The sequence below is a fragment of the Magallana gigas genome, chromosome 2, assembly GCF_963853765.1.
Source record: "Magallana gigas chromosome 2, xbMagGiga1.1, whole genome shotgun sequence".
In the NCBI taxonomy this organism is placed as follows: domain Eukaryota; kingdom Metazoa; phylum Mollusca; class Bivalvia; order Ostreida; family Ostreidae; genus Magallana; species Magallana gigas.
In genome coordinates, this window is record NC_088854.1 from 32,809,042 (window position 1) to 32,823,895 (window position 14,854).

The 14,854-nt window shown below is 33.7% G+C and overlaps 1 protein-coding gene and 1 long non-coding RNA gene across 4 annotated transcripts in view; one reads left to right on the top strand and one right to left on the bottom strand.

The window, feature by feature from the left end:
• The window catches only part of LOC105327013 (uncharacterized), a 41,755-nt gene that overhangs the window by 22,303 nt on the left and 4,598 nt on the right, over nucleotides 1-14,854 (bottom strand). The window lies entirely within an intron of this gene.
• LOC136272945 (calcium-responsive transcription factor-like) overlaps nucleotides 1-14,854 on the top strand; it is a 99,311-nt gene that overhangs the window by 11,311 nt on the left and 73,146 nt on the right. Inside the window, exons 2-4 of the mRNA XM_066076213.1 lie at nucleotides 9,747-9,926; nucleotides 11,788-11,898; nucleotides 12,173-12,325. Coding sequence (XP_065932285.1) covers nucleotides 9,819-9,926; nucleotides 11,788-11,898; nucleotides 12,173-12,325 — 372 coding nt within the window. The 5' untranslated portion in view covers nucleotides 9,747-9,818. The remainder of the gene's footprint in view (nucleotides 1-9,746; nucleotides 9,927-11,787; nucleotides 11,899-12,172; nucleotides 12,326-14,854) is intronic.

The following is a 14,854-nucleotide window of genomic DNA, read 5'->3' on the forward strand; positions in this document are numbered from 1 at the left end:
ACATAGGATTAAATCGGATAAATTAAAGTACGTTTTCATTTATTTCTTTTAAAGAAAAGGGCATGAATTTGAGGTAAAATTTCAGACTTAAGGCTGAGTATTGACTTGAGGAAAGTTGATGATGGCGGGGCCAGGCTACAAAGAGCTGAGTTGTTATAATGGTTGATCATGTACACAAAAAAGGTATGTTAACCAGGTTATTTTTTTTTTCAAGATGATTAAATGAGTCTATTTTATAAATTGGAGTGCTGAAGCATACAAGCTACATGTACAATGTAAATGTACTTGTATTTACCAAGATTCTGGCACATAGGATCCATGGATTCTTTCGTTTGATATGTAATATATTTTGCAGTACCTTTGATTTGTTTTTAAAAAAACCCCACTGTAGATATCTTGTGGCATTACATCTGCCGAGAGGCCTTCAGCTGATCCTCATCGGCTCAACAAAGATGCCAGTTCCTTCAATTTCATTAATTTACTTCTGGATTATAAGTGTAACTCTATATAGTTACATGTATATGTTTTTCTTTTCTTTCAACAGTTCCTGATATTAGAGCAATATTTCCATGTCTCTTGAAATGTATGACAAATGAGGCTGCATTTCAGTGGTATGGTGGTGTTGTCTATTTTTGCTGCATTTTTGTTGAGAATTTATACAGACCTGAGATAATCCAGATATCATTCTAATTCTTCTTTAGTATTGTAGAAGCAATTAATAGTTTAAAGATACACAAATCATATCTGAAAGTTTTTGGTAGATCTATCTGATGATAACGTTGATCATCGAGCCTTCTCAAGGACAAACTAACACTGATCATGATCAAGTATAGTTTCACCATGTTAAACTTACCAGTAGATCTGTGAATCTCATTGTTAGTTCATGCACAAAATTGAATAGTAAAAAGGTGTTGTAAACAACTGGATTTTAATATGTAAAAAATAATCAATACAGGTAGAATCATTTTAACAAGAGCTTGGACGTTGGGTAGTTGTGTCAATCGGCAATGTGACGTAGGCCTGTCTATATCATTGCTGGCCACTCAGTAATGGCTCTTTGAAATCAACAAGGCTACGCAATTGGTGTATATTTCGCTTGAAATCAGCATCATTTTAACTTGTTTTGATGCAGGAAATAGATATTTACATCCTACTGGAAGTCCAAGGCCTTGTTAAAATGGTCTATCTTGAGTCAGGAACATATGCCTTAGTCGGTAGGGATATATGGCAAACAAACAAAGTTTTAAATTTTACTTGATTTGCTACTATACATATATATACTGCTTGATATTCCAATACACTGCACTGTATTATCAAATACTCATCAACTTCAAATTTTACCCAGATTAGGATTTGAACCTAAATCCCTTGTGTCAAACAAGTGCTTTTCCATTAAGCTATCCAGGTTATTTTTAAATGAAATTGACGAGTTTCATAAAGCATGTATATCTTACATAATTTCTTTATACAGCTCATTTTAGTTCTAATTTCGGCTCTTTCCTATTGCAAATATTTAAACAGTGAATTTTAAAGAGTAAAAAAAAAGATTAATCATACATATAATCCAATGCACAAAAGATGGAATTAGAACATAGCTTATCAATATAGACAATGACATTAGTTATTCCCAACTGACCAAAAGTTTCACGATTTTTCCCAATTCAACAGCCAAGGACTCCCTTTTGAAAACAGAAAAAAAAATCACTGAACTACGGTTCTATAGATCTAATGAAGAATTGTGACATTTAATTTTACTTACCTCTGGAGGCTTCTAGGGATGGTACTGAACTAGCATCGACAACAGTGTGTGTTACTCAAGGTGGTTGATCATATAAAATGTACCAAGGAGTATATTGTGCCAGCTCTACTCCATACCCACACTGGTCACTGTACTGATGAAATTCTCAGTCTTACAGATAAAGTTTTAACAAGTTTTAACGAGGGCAGCTGGTCAGAAAGGATTTCATTGTGATTGTTTTCTGTATCTATAACTATTGACAAATAATGTATAACATATCATGCATGTCCTTATCAAACCATGCAAAAACTTAAAAAAAATTTCTAAGCTAAATCTTATATGATAATGTTAAATGATTGACACAGAGGAAATTCGAGCTCTAGCACATGAATTTCCAGTCATGTAAGCGTGGCCCTGCCGATTTTTCGGTGATTTCTATTAGTGTATAGCTTAGGTAAACTTGTCAACTCATTTAGAAAGTTAAGCCACCCTTGGTTAAATAATTATAGATCGATATTTAATTCGGGGGGTATGTAAACATTGCAAAAAAACTGAGATAAATAAATAAAAGGGCTCTGACATACTCAACAAACTACATTTTTCTATACAAATGATTGTCATTAACACTCGGTAAGGGTTCGTTGAATTATTTTTCATAGTCATAAGAAGATATTCCCGATTTTTTTTTCTGTGGTAAATTCCTACCTCATCCCAGTCATGGAGGTCGCCATTTTCAAAATGGCGCCGGCTTTTACCTGACCCCAAAACGAAGTGAAAACGCAGTGGCGGGGGCGGGTACCAGACTATGTATGACTTACGCTTAAGTTACAGTATTTTCATACACACATGTGTTCATAATGTTCATATCTTCGTAAATGTAGTAACATTTGTTTTCAAATGCCACAATACTGTTTGCCTGAGGTTATACTGAAGGCAAACAGTTTGACTTAATTATACTAAAAAATTGGAAACAACTTTTATTTGATAATTCTATTTAATTCAATCTGTTTTTAGCTCACCTGAGCTGAAAGCTCAAGTGAGCTATTCTGATCACATTTTGTCCGTCGTCCGTCTGTCTGTCTGTCCGTCTGTAAACTTTTCACATTTTGAACTTCTTCTCTAAAACCGCTTATCCAATTTCAATTAAATTTGGCACAAAGCAGCCTTATGGGAGGGCGAATATAAATTGCAGAAATAAAAGTCCGATCTGTATTGAAAGCGGAGAAAACCTTGAAACTGTAGAAAAAGGGGGGTGCATTTTTAAAAATCTTCTTCTCAAGAACTACTGAGTCCAATTCAACGTAGTTTAGCAAAAATTATCCTTTTGGGAAGGAAAATATAAATTGCAAAAATTAAGTGCTAATTCTGTTTCAAATCTGAGTTATTACGAAAATACATGTAATAATAAAGGAAAGGCGTGTTTCAATCAGTTTAATAGCTTAGGGTTCGGCATCCGGTAAAATGGGTAGGCAAGACTTGGCCTGGGCAAAACAAAAGATTGGCAGTTATAAATCTGCCAATCTCATTAAAATTTCAGGACATTTGATGGACCAGTATATTTGTATTTGCTGTAAATATTGCAGCAAAATAATGCGTATTTGGAATTAACGATTGCTGATCTGCCCCGGCTTTTATTTTGCCACGGCCCGGGTTTGCATACCAATTTTACCAAGACTCGTATTCCATACTTCTAAAACAAGGTTCTTTGTTTAAAGCAGCCATGACATTATACGAAAAAGGGTCGATCTGACTATGATGAATTTGCTTGTTGTGCAACAGTTCGCGTATGAAGGGAAATTTTTGAAACATGCAAAATATATTGGTGCCGATTTTGTGAAGTAAATTGAGGCTAAATATTTCATTGCGTTGACAGTTTTCACATATGACGTTGGTGTTAGCTTGTTCTGATTTTCGTTTCGTTTTCATTATAAATACTTTGTAACCTGGGAACTATCGTCTGTATTTCGTGATTTTTACGTATCAAATCAAACAGAGACTTCGGTAAATCAAACAGTTAACTGCTTACCTGCGCAAATTAAGCAAAATCTGATGTATCAAAAAAGTACTGAAATACAATTCATTCTATCGGTAATTCGGCAATATCTTTTGCTTAATGGTAGATTAGTGCAATGTTTTGTTTAATTGTTTACAATTTCTATTTACTAACCATATTTGAGTGTTAAGCTTCGAATTATAAGCAAGATACAGATATTTGCTCACAATTCTATGTTTGTACACAGATCTTAAAAACTAAAAATTAAAAAGGTAAAAAAAATTGTCAATATTTATTAAGAAATTTTCAAAGTCTGTTCTTCCAGAAACCAACTTTAACAACTTATTGAATTATAAACTTAACCTTTTTTCGTCTTTATTACGCCATCTGTACATGTGATCCTTGACTGTGTTTGTGTACATTTGTATAAACTGATTTTGAACCTCAAATACCAGTGAACTGGTCTTGAGTGAATAACAGAATTGAAAATCTTAGGCCATTCATTTTTACATTTTAAATGCTGAATAGGAAATACCAAGTTAAAAATCTTAAGCTGAATGTAATAAACTAATGTGAACAAAATATGACTCAAACCTAGGGGAACTGTGAGCTCTGTATCTTGCTTATAATTCTACGATTGACGCTGAAATTTTGGTTGAACATTAGAAAATCTCTACTATTGAAGACAAAGATTTTTTCTTATTTAGACCAATTTTTAGGTCAAAAAATGTATGCAAATTAATATACAAGAACAAAAAGCTTAGTTATACTTCAGCTAGGAGCAATCTTTTGTCTATGTTAAAATCAGTTGCAGGAGAGCATGTAAACATAGGAATTCATTCTCTTAGGTCAGGTGGGGCAACTGTGGCAGCAAGTTCAAACGTTGATGAAAGATGTTTGAAAAGACAAGGCAGGTGGAAGACTGATTCGGCCAAAGATGGCTATATAGTAGATTCCATAGATAAACGTTTGTTGGTATCGAAATCATTGAATTTGTGATATAATGGTACAGTTGTATTCACCCCCATCTTTGTTTTTTCTAGACCACGGCTTGCTGTCAGGCATTTTGATGTTTGTGTTTGTTTTTTAATGTAAGTAGTAAAGTTAATACTTGTATTTTCCCGCGTTTCGGTAGTAATAGCGGGAAAATGTTGTATTTACGCAACGGTGCATTATTATGGAAGGGTCCATTAGTAGCCAATAGAATTGGAGAGTAAAACAGGTTTTAGACAGGTGTTATTCAGGTATTCACCGCGCGTCAGGAGTTAGACAAAATTTAATGAAAATTTTATTACTAAGTATCTTTATGTAAAATATATACCATATATGTTGTGAGGTCTGTTCACAACCTCCCTGCATCCAGCGGCACCTGGCAACAGACACAGGTTTTCTAGAGTTTTTATACTGCGATTTTTATCGTTTTATCTCTAGTTTTTTTTCCTGGCCGGCCCTGATGCATTGTGTAAAGGGAGATATTTTTTATGACTCTGATATTTATTTTTGATGTATATCGGTATACTAGTAGTTTTCATATATTTATATTTGCTAGTTCATCATGATTTTTTCTGCAAGTTTGTCTATATAGATAGCAATATTTAATAAATCAAAGGCGTCCAGCAACCACGGCTGGCTGTCAGGCATTTTGATGTTTGTGTTTGTTTTTTAATGTAAGTAGTAAAGTTATTACGTTCAATACTTGGAATATGTTGACTCAAACAGGCATATACGTATCAAAACCTGCAAATATTGTCATTTTTTAGAATTTTAAGGCATTTTCTTTTATAGAGTGGGTCTGTGCTCCATATTTTTCTCATAGTCTAATTAAGGTCTAATGGAAAACAAACCGATTTCAATCAAGAAAAACGTGGAGAGATGACCCACTACACATTAAAAATATCATTTTGTATCCCAACAACTGAACGTATTGAAAAAATATTACAAGTCCGGTAATTCGTGACCTTAGTCACACATAATATTTAAAAAGCCGCCTTTGTTGTGTCTGAAATGGCTCAGTGGTTAGAGTACCTGGCATAAGTTAACCGTATATATATAGGGTTTTTATGTTACGGGTTCGATACCAACAAAATTTCCGACAATATTCTTTTTCTCTTTTTTGGTTTACATTATTAAAAACTGACTACAGTTAGAAATTTTGCTTTTGCAAAGTTGTATTATAATATATTTGAATAGATTCAATTGGGGAAAAATAAATTTATAATTGTATTTCACCACTAAACGGAATGGGCATTTGCGCCATCTTATTCCCCCATCTTCTTTTTGAATGTTTTTAATTTGAGGAATTGAGCACATTGAGGTTCATTTTTCTTCTTCACATCTATACATGTAGGATTTTTTAAATAAAAAACAATTACTATTATATTTTTTTTAAAAATACAAAAATACAATAGCAAGTAAGTAGTTGAAAAAAATGTACCTATATGCTCTCAAATATTTTGATCGCTTTACAAAGTGTGTGTGGGGGGGGGGCAGAACGAAATATACGGAATTGGGGAATTGAAAGTTAACAACTTAACAGTGTACCCCTACCAAATGTTTAGTCTTATATTTTGCGTAGGATTTTCTTATTCTGGTTAAAAAATAGTATTTAATGAAGGTACAATGTCAAAGATTACGTGTATGCAAAAATAAGTGTAAAATTCGAATACTTTAAAATCTTTATTTTTTGTTATTCTACCGAGGGACCATATGGCACAATATCTTTTGAACGCCAATTGTTGTTCAGGAGAGCGATGTGGCCCCATGGGCCTCTTGTTTTTCTGATCACCCGTTGTCTGTCCGTCCGTCTGTAAACTTTTCACATTTTCAACTTCTTCTCAAAAACCACTCGGCCAAATTTAACCAAATTTGGTACTAAGCATCCTTATGGAAAGGGGATTATAAATTGTTAAAATAAAGGGCACAGCTCTTTTTAAAAGGGAGATAATTGCGAAACAGTGAGTATAGGGTGCATGTCTTTAAAAATCTTCTTCTCAAGAACCACTGCACCAGAAATGCCAATTTTTACACAAAAGCTTGTATATATAGTGAAGATTTTAAATTATAAAAATCGTGACACTCAGACCAAAACTGGGGCCCCAGGCGGGGTTCAAAGTTTAACATAGAAATACAAAGGAAAATGTTTTAAAAATCTTCTTCTCAAGAACCAGTGCACCAGAAATGCCAATTTTTACACAAAAGCTTGTATAAATAGTGAAGATTCTAACTTGCTAAAATCGTGACCCCCTGACCAAAACTGGGGCCCCAGGCGGGGTTCAAATTTTAACATAGAAATACATAGGACAATGTTTAAAAAACCTTCTTCTCAAGAACCACTGCACCAGAAATGCCAATTTTTACACAAAAGCTTGTATATATAGTGAAGATTCTAAATTGTAAAAATTGTGAACCCGGACCAAAACTGTGGCCTTAGGCGGGGTTCAAAGTTTAACATAGAAATACATAGGAAATTGTTTAAAAAATCTTCTTCTCAAGAACCAGTGCACCAGAAATGCCAATTTTTACACAAAATCTTGCATATATTGTGAAGGTTCTAAATTGTTAAAATCGTGACCCCCCCCCCCCCGGACCAAAACTGGGCCCCCAGGCGGGGTTCAACACCAAAAAACCCAACTGTGTCTCTCTGATTATTGACAACTTATTGCATAAGTATAATAAGGTTGTTTAATCAAGAAATGACGGATGAATACGATAAGGTGTAAAAATTCACTAAACATTATTTTAGTTTATCGCTTACATTTAATTTATATACCGTTCCCGATAAAAATAAAAACGGTCTCCTAAATAAATGTAAGCGATAAATATATCTTGTGATTTTGTTGCAATATTGCAGCTAGTTTGGTTGAGCATTATAGAAACGGCAGATCAACGCACATGGTGTGGATTTATTTATAAACAACCATACCATAGATAATCTTGTTTCACACGGGAATTAAATTTTTAAAAATATATGTTTTATTATAATTAGGGAAACACTGTTAATGTGTTTCCCTCGTATACAAATGATGAACCCGTAAAATTTGTTTTGAAGAGTGTTTAAAGCAGAAAGAAGATAATTTGTTTTTGAACTTTGAAATTTCTTCGATTTTTGTAACCATGATGAGTTATGATTCATGTATTACAAATGCATCACTACATATTTTATACTGAGTATACAATCACATGGTAATTGCATATTAAAATATAGTTGCATATTGTGGTATTAATGGACTTATTGTACGTACGACCTAACTCAGACAGCGCGTGCACGGATCTCTATCACGCGGGATCCCTGGTCAAGGACGGTGCATGGCGAGGGATTGTGAAATCTTGTTGATGAACCCATGTTTTATGTGTATTTTTATGTTGTCTGCTTGGCAATAAATACTATAATATGTACTAATATAGTTACACAAAATATTTTTAGTCTGATATTATTTGATATACGACTATTGGTACAAAAATTTAAATTAATGATACCTATTTTAAAGAAAATGTCAGCTCGAGGCCTTTGTGGGCGTTCCGTCCTTTGATATGTATAATGAAGATTCTAAATTGTAGAAATCGTGACCCTCAGACCAAAACTGCAGCCTCAGGCGGGGTTCAAAGATTAACATAGAACTACATATGAAAAATGTTTAAAATTTTTTTCTCAAGAACTACTGCACCAAAAATGCCATTATTTACACAAAAGGTTGTATATATAGTGAAGATTCTAAATTGTAAAAATCGTGACCCCCGAACAAAAAGTGGAGCCCCAGGAGGGGTTTAGATTTTAACATATATAGGAAAATGTTTTAAAATCTTCTTCTTAAGAACTATAATGCAACTGTTTGGGATATTACTATGCATACATGTACATCCTTAAATAATGTAGATTCTAATTTGTAAAATCGTAACTCCCGGACAATTGATGGGCACCAAGAGGGGTTCAAAATTTAAACATTTTAAAAAACATGAAGGAAAAGTTTAAAAATTTTCTTCTCAAGAACTACAATGTTATAGTTTGTGGAATTTCTATACATGCATCCTTCGCTTATGTAGATTCCTAATTGGTAAAATCGTGACCCCCAGACCAATACTGAGGCCCCAAGAGGGGGTCAAAGTTTATAATAGAAATATAAAGGTAACATGTTAAAAAATCTTCTTCTCGAGAACTACAATGCTTCAATTTGTGAGATTACTATCATGTATACAACCTTGGATAATGAAGGTTCAACAGTTTTAAAATAGTGACCCCTGGACTAATACTGGGGACCCAAGATGGGTTTAAAGTTAAATGTAGAAGTATATGGAAAATGTTTAAAAATCTTCTTTTCGAGAACTACAATGCATCAATTTGTCAGATAACTACGTAAGCATCCTCAAATAGTGTAGATTAGAAATTATAAAAGCCGTGACCTCAATCTAATACTAGGGCCCCAAGAGGTGTTCAAAGTATAGCATAGAAATATAGAGGAAAAATGTTGAAAAATCTTTTTCTAGGGAACTATAATGCTTCAGCTTGTGAGATTACTATGCATCTTTAAATAATGTAGATTCCAAATAATTAAAGCTTTAGCACTGGACTAATACTGTGGCCCCAAGAGGGTTTCAAAGTTTAACATAGAAAGATATATTGAAAATGTTTTTAAAAAGTTTTTCTCGAGAACTATAATGCTACAGTTTGTTAGATTACTATGCAAGGATCCTCAAATTGTGTAAACTTTAATGTAGTGGAACCAAGAGTTATCTTTCTTGATGTTCTGTACAGTCTGAGAGTTATTCCTCTTGAAGTGGAACTCTTCTACGTTCAGTTTTTCAGGCTGTGTACGTGCGGTCCCACCGCAGTGCTACACATTTTCATTCCTATGTTACTATTTATGTTGTTCAATCCAACCATAAACCTCGGACCAATACTGGGTCCCCAGAAAGGGGTTTAATGCTTAAAATAGAAAAAGCATATGCTACGAAATGTAATGTTACAAGGAACTGCTGTTCAGGTGAGCGATGTGGCCCATGGGCCTCTTGTAATTTCAGATCTTCCAGATAAATTCCGTTTGAGTGAGATTCACCGACATTGGCAACAATGAAACAATTAAACATACTGGCATGCCATTTATCATAGTGTCCAAATATGAGCGCCATTGCTTGTTTGGTAAAGACAAGAACAAGAAAAAGAAAGAAAGATATCAGAATTCAAGAAGACAAGCTTTATTAGTAAGTAAATAAGAGTACCAAGAAACTTAATTTAAAAAACCATTTCATACTTTGGCAAACAATTATTTAAAACAAGGTACTAATAAAGCATAGATTTAGTTTACTGGATTTTGTTAACTGGATCCTAGGCAACTCTACTAAATCTTCCCAGGTTAGGAGTACTAGCCTGTGGTTCCTGACTTAATGTAAGTATAATCCATAGTCTCCAATGTAAGTACATATACTAACACAAGGGGGGTCTACTGGATCCTAGGTCACTCTACTGGATCCTCCCACATTAGAAGTACTTTTCTTTGGTTCCTGACTTAGTGTAAGTATAATACATAGTCTCTAATATAAGTACTCACACAGGGCAGTCTACTGGATCCTAGGTCACTCTACTGGATCCTTTCAGATTAGGAGTATTATTCTTAAGTTCCTGACTTGGTGTAAGTATGAAACATAGTCTCCAATATAAGTACTAACACAGGGCGGTCTACTGGATCCTAGGTCACTCTACTGGATCCTCTCACATAAGGACTAATTCTCCTTTGTTCCTGACTAAGTGTAAGTATAATACACAGTCTCCAATATGAGTACTTACACAGGGCGGTCTTCTGGATCCTAGGTCACTCTACTGGATCCTCCCACATAAGAAGTACTTTTCCTTGGTTCCTGACTTGGTGTAAGTATAATACATACATTCTAATATAAGTACTAACACAGGGGCGGTCTACTGGATCATAGTTCACTCTACTGGATCCTCCCACATAAGAAGTACTTTTCCTTGGTTCCTGACTTGGTGTAAGTATAATACATAGTCTCTAATATAAGTACTAACACAGGGGCGGTCTACTGGATCCTAGGTCACTCTACTGGATCCTCCCACATAAGAAGTACTTTTCCTTGGTTCCTGACTTGGTGTAAGTATAATACATACATTCTAATATAAGTACTAACACAGGGGCGGTCTACTGGATCATAGTTCACTCTACTGGATCCTCCCACATAAGAAGTACTTTTCCTTGGTTCCTGACTTGGTGTAAGTATAATACATAGTCTCTAATATAAGTACTAACACAGGGGCGGTCTACTGGATCCTAGGTCATTCTACTGGATCCTCCCACATAAGGACTACTACTCCTTGGTTCCTGAATTAGTGTAAGTATAAAACATAGTCTGCAATATATGTATTAACACAGGGGCGGTTTACTGGATCCTAGGTCACTCTACTGGATCCTCTCACATAAGGACTAATACTCCTTTGTTCCTGACTTAGTGTAAGTATAATACACAGTCTCCAATATGAGTACTTACACAGGGCGGTCTACTGGATCCTCTCAGATTAGGAGTATTATTCATAAGTTCCTGACTTGGTGTAAGTATAATACATAGTCTCCAATATAAGTACTAACACAGGGCGGTCTACTGGATCCTAGGTCACTCTACTGGATCCTCTCAGATTAGGAGTATTATTCCTAAGTTCCTGACTTGGTGTAAGTATAATACATAGTCTCCAATATAAGTACTAACACAGGGGCGGTCTACTGGATCCTAGGTCACTCTACTGGATCCTCTCAGATTAGGAGTATTATTCCTAAGTTCCTGACTTTGCGTAAGTATAATACATAGTCTCTAATATTAGTACTAACACAGGGCAGTCTACTGGATCCTAGGTCACTCTACTGGATCCTCTCAGATTAGGAGTATTATTCCTAAGTTCCTGACTTGGTGTAAGTATAAAACTTAGTCTGCAATATTAGTACTAACACAGGGCGGTCTACTGGATCCTAGGTCACTCCACTGGATCTTATAGCTAGCTGTTAAGTAGCTTATTAAAGATGTTTAAAAAAATACGTTTTTCATATTTGTTTTTTTTTAGGATGATCACCCTTCATTTTTGAAAAGGAGGCAGCATATCCAATCTACAAAAAAGAAAGGCTGTCCAGCTAAAATTGTCATGAAAGAAGTTCTTGTTTTTCCAGAATATAAGGTATCCGACCTTTCAAAACAAATCAAGTCAAAATTCATTTTTATATATGAATACACATGAAATACTGGGTACTTATATTTTGTGGAATACTTTTATTTTTAATTCTAAATATACACGTTTTTAAAATTAATTTTTAAACAGATGACAGATTTGCTCCTCTCTGTTTATTTCTTTGAGTACCACTCCATAATGAATTTGAATTAAGAGCAAAGATAAGTAAAGTAAAAGATATAAGAAAAATATGTATTTTTATAGAGATAATTGAAATTTGCAGGCTAAACAAGATGCAGAGAAGGCCAGGAGAATAGCTAGCGAGAAGCTCAGAGAAGACCTGGAAGTTAGGGGAAGCAACATGAAGAGAGAACATCGGATTTATAAAAGCTTACCCAAGGATGAAGAACACCAAAACATGCATCTTCTTGGTCAGGTTTGTATAATTAATGAGTTTGTTTCAATCTGTAAGGCATATTTGTTGTGTACTTTGTGATATAAATCAACAAATATTGTTATTGGTTTAATATACTTAGATTACAAGTTTTATGAATCTAGTGAACAAAGAAGTGAGAGAAAAACTGAGAAATTACATTGTGAAAAATTGGTTCCGTGTTAGTAAGCTGGGTAAAACACCATCACTTGTAGCAGTAAACTAAGGATTGTTTTAAGAGAACAAGGTCTTCCATTTCAATCTAATGTTTAATATTCACGACAACCTATTTTTAAACTGGCTCAATTTCTTCCTTTTTTAATCTTTGGTTTGGCAGAGTATGTGAATGGATTCTTATTTTGAAATTTGATATTTTTATTTTTATTTTGATGAGTAAAATAATGGTACCGGTAGTGAAAGGGAAAGAGTTATTCTATTATTTAGCAAAATAGTGCCTTAAAATATCAAGGCTATTACCAGCTGACAAAGCAAAGCAAATTTTATTTTGATATTTCTAGTACTGGCATTGAATTCCTTAGAAAGTGTTGGTGTTTTATGTTGTAAAAGATAAAAAATTTCAATACTACATGCTACCAAATCTTTTTGGCTAAAGCAGTACAAATTCATGTTATATTTTGAGGCTTTCTTAATTCCTTGAAAAAAGTATGCTTATTTTGGGGGGTTTTCCCCCTTTTTATTACAACGTGGTTTACCATAAATTAATTTACATACATTATTACCCATTTTTCTCAATGATGTTAATTTTGTTAACAAATACATCTCTAGCTGGTGCCTAGAGCCTTTGCTGTTATTCGTTGTTCACTGATGGTCAGAGAGTCGGATTTTATAAAAAAAACTTTCTTTTGTTTTTTACTCCCTGTTCTTGCTTAATTTACTCCTTTTTTATTATTTACTAAGCTTTCAATGTACGCATTGACAAAAACAAATGTTTTACATCTTTTGTCTGATTGAAGTTAACATGGCCTCGGATCAGCTGACTCCACACACAAAAAATGTCAATACACTGCCAACTGTTAGGGTGGGTTTCGTTTCTGTCTTCTTGCTTAAACGTTTCTGTGGTACTTAAAATGTGGATGTTTTATATGAGAGAGAGAGAGAGAGAGAGAGAGAGAGAGATGACTGATAAAAAGAAAGCGCAATAGAAAGGTTGTCTGTAGCTGTGCTATTTGTCTAATATGTAGTTTTATACATACAAATAACATTAAAACATTTTTTTTCCTATGAAATCTATATACATGTATCGAGAATATTGTATGCATTGACAAGGCTTTTGAAGGACACGTTTTTTGCAAACTGAGAGTGAAATTATGTAATATATTAAATATATATATATATATATGTATATTAAATTTGATATGTTGGGCATAGAGCTGATCTTTGTTGCAAAACATATCAAATTATTATCGAAGAACAGAAATTTGTCATATTTTAATGAATTTCTCAATGTTGTTGTTAGTATTAGACACATCACTATATTCATGTTTTTATAAGGTTGTATATATTTGAATACACAGAGAGTAAAAACTGTGTATGTTGATCTTACATTTTCTCCTTGTAACTTGTGATAAAATAGGTCATTGCTGCCTATTTTAAGGCGTACCATTTTAAATATATCATCTTTTTTGTACAATTCATGAAACAAATACAAAATTGAATTGATATTGATTGTTGTTGTTGTTTTTTTTCTATAACATCTTTTAACGTAATTGTATTGGCGATTACATGAAAATTTTAATTATTCTACCGGTACTTACTCGGGCCAATCAAATTCGTCAGAGGACCTGATAAAGTTTTCCTTCCAGTAAGAATTTGAGCACAGGCTTGAACAAAAGTTTAATTCATAATATTATCAAATCTGTTTCTATAAAGTGGTAAATGATTATTGGATTAGAAAAACTACAGCCAGAAATTGTATCATTTTTTATGTCATATATACAGGAAGTGAATGCAACTAAATGAGAAAAGTGGATTGAAATCTATGGTGTTAACTCTCTGAAATTGAACATATCTCAATCACTATATAATAAGTCATACTTGACTCATCCCATGCATATTTTGAAATTTCTCAAACTCAAACATTTCTGAGGATTCTTTTAAATCAGAATAATATGTGATCATTTTCAGCCAATAAAGATTAATTATTATGTAAATTAATACTTCTTCAATTTAAACCAATTCAATTATAGCATTATTAGTATATGTACTGCAATATCAATTCCTTTATTGAAAAAAAAAAAAAATCAAACACTGACACCATTACAGCAAAAATTTATTCCATGTACGTTTCTACCTCTTGAGCAAAGTACTTGGCAAATGTTTTATAATCTTGTTCAGTCATTTTCCCAAATTTCTTTGCAAAGACTTTATCGCTGAGTCCTAAAATGTCTTGCAGAAGAGGATTGCTGTTAATTTCCCCCTTTTCTTTCTTGATTTTCTTATAAAACCCTGCTCTCTCCAAGAAAACATGTCTTGTTTGAATATGTAGTAGCGAATAATTGAACATGTTGGAAT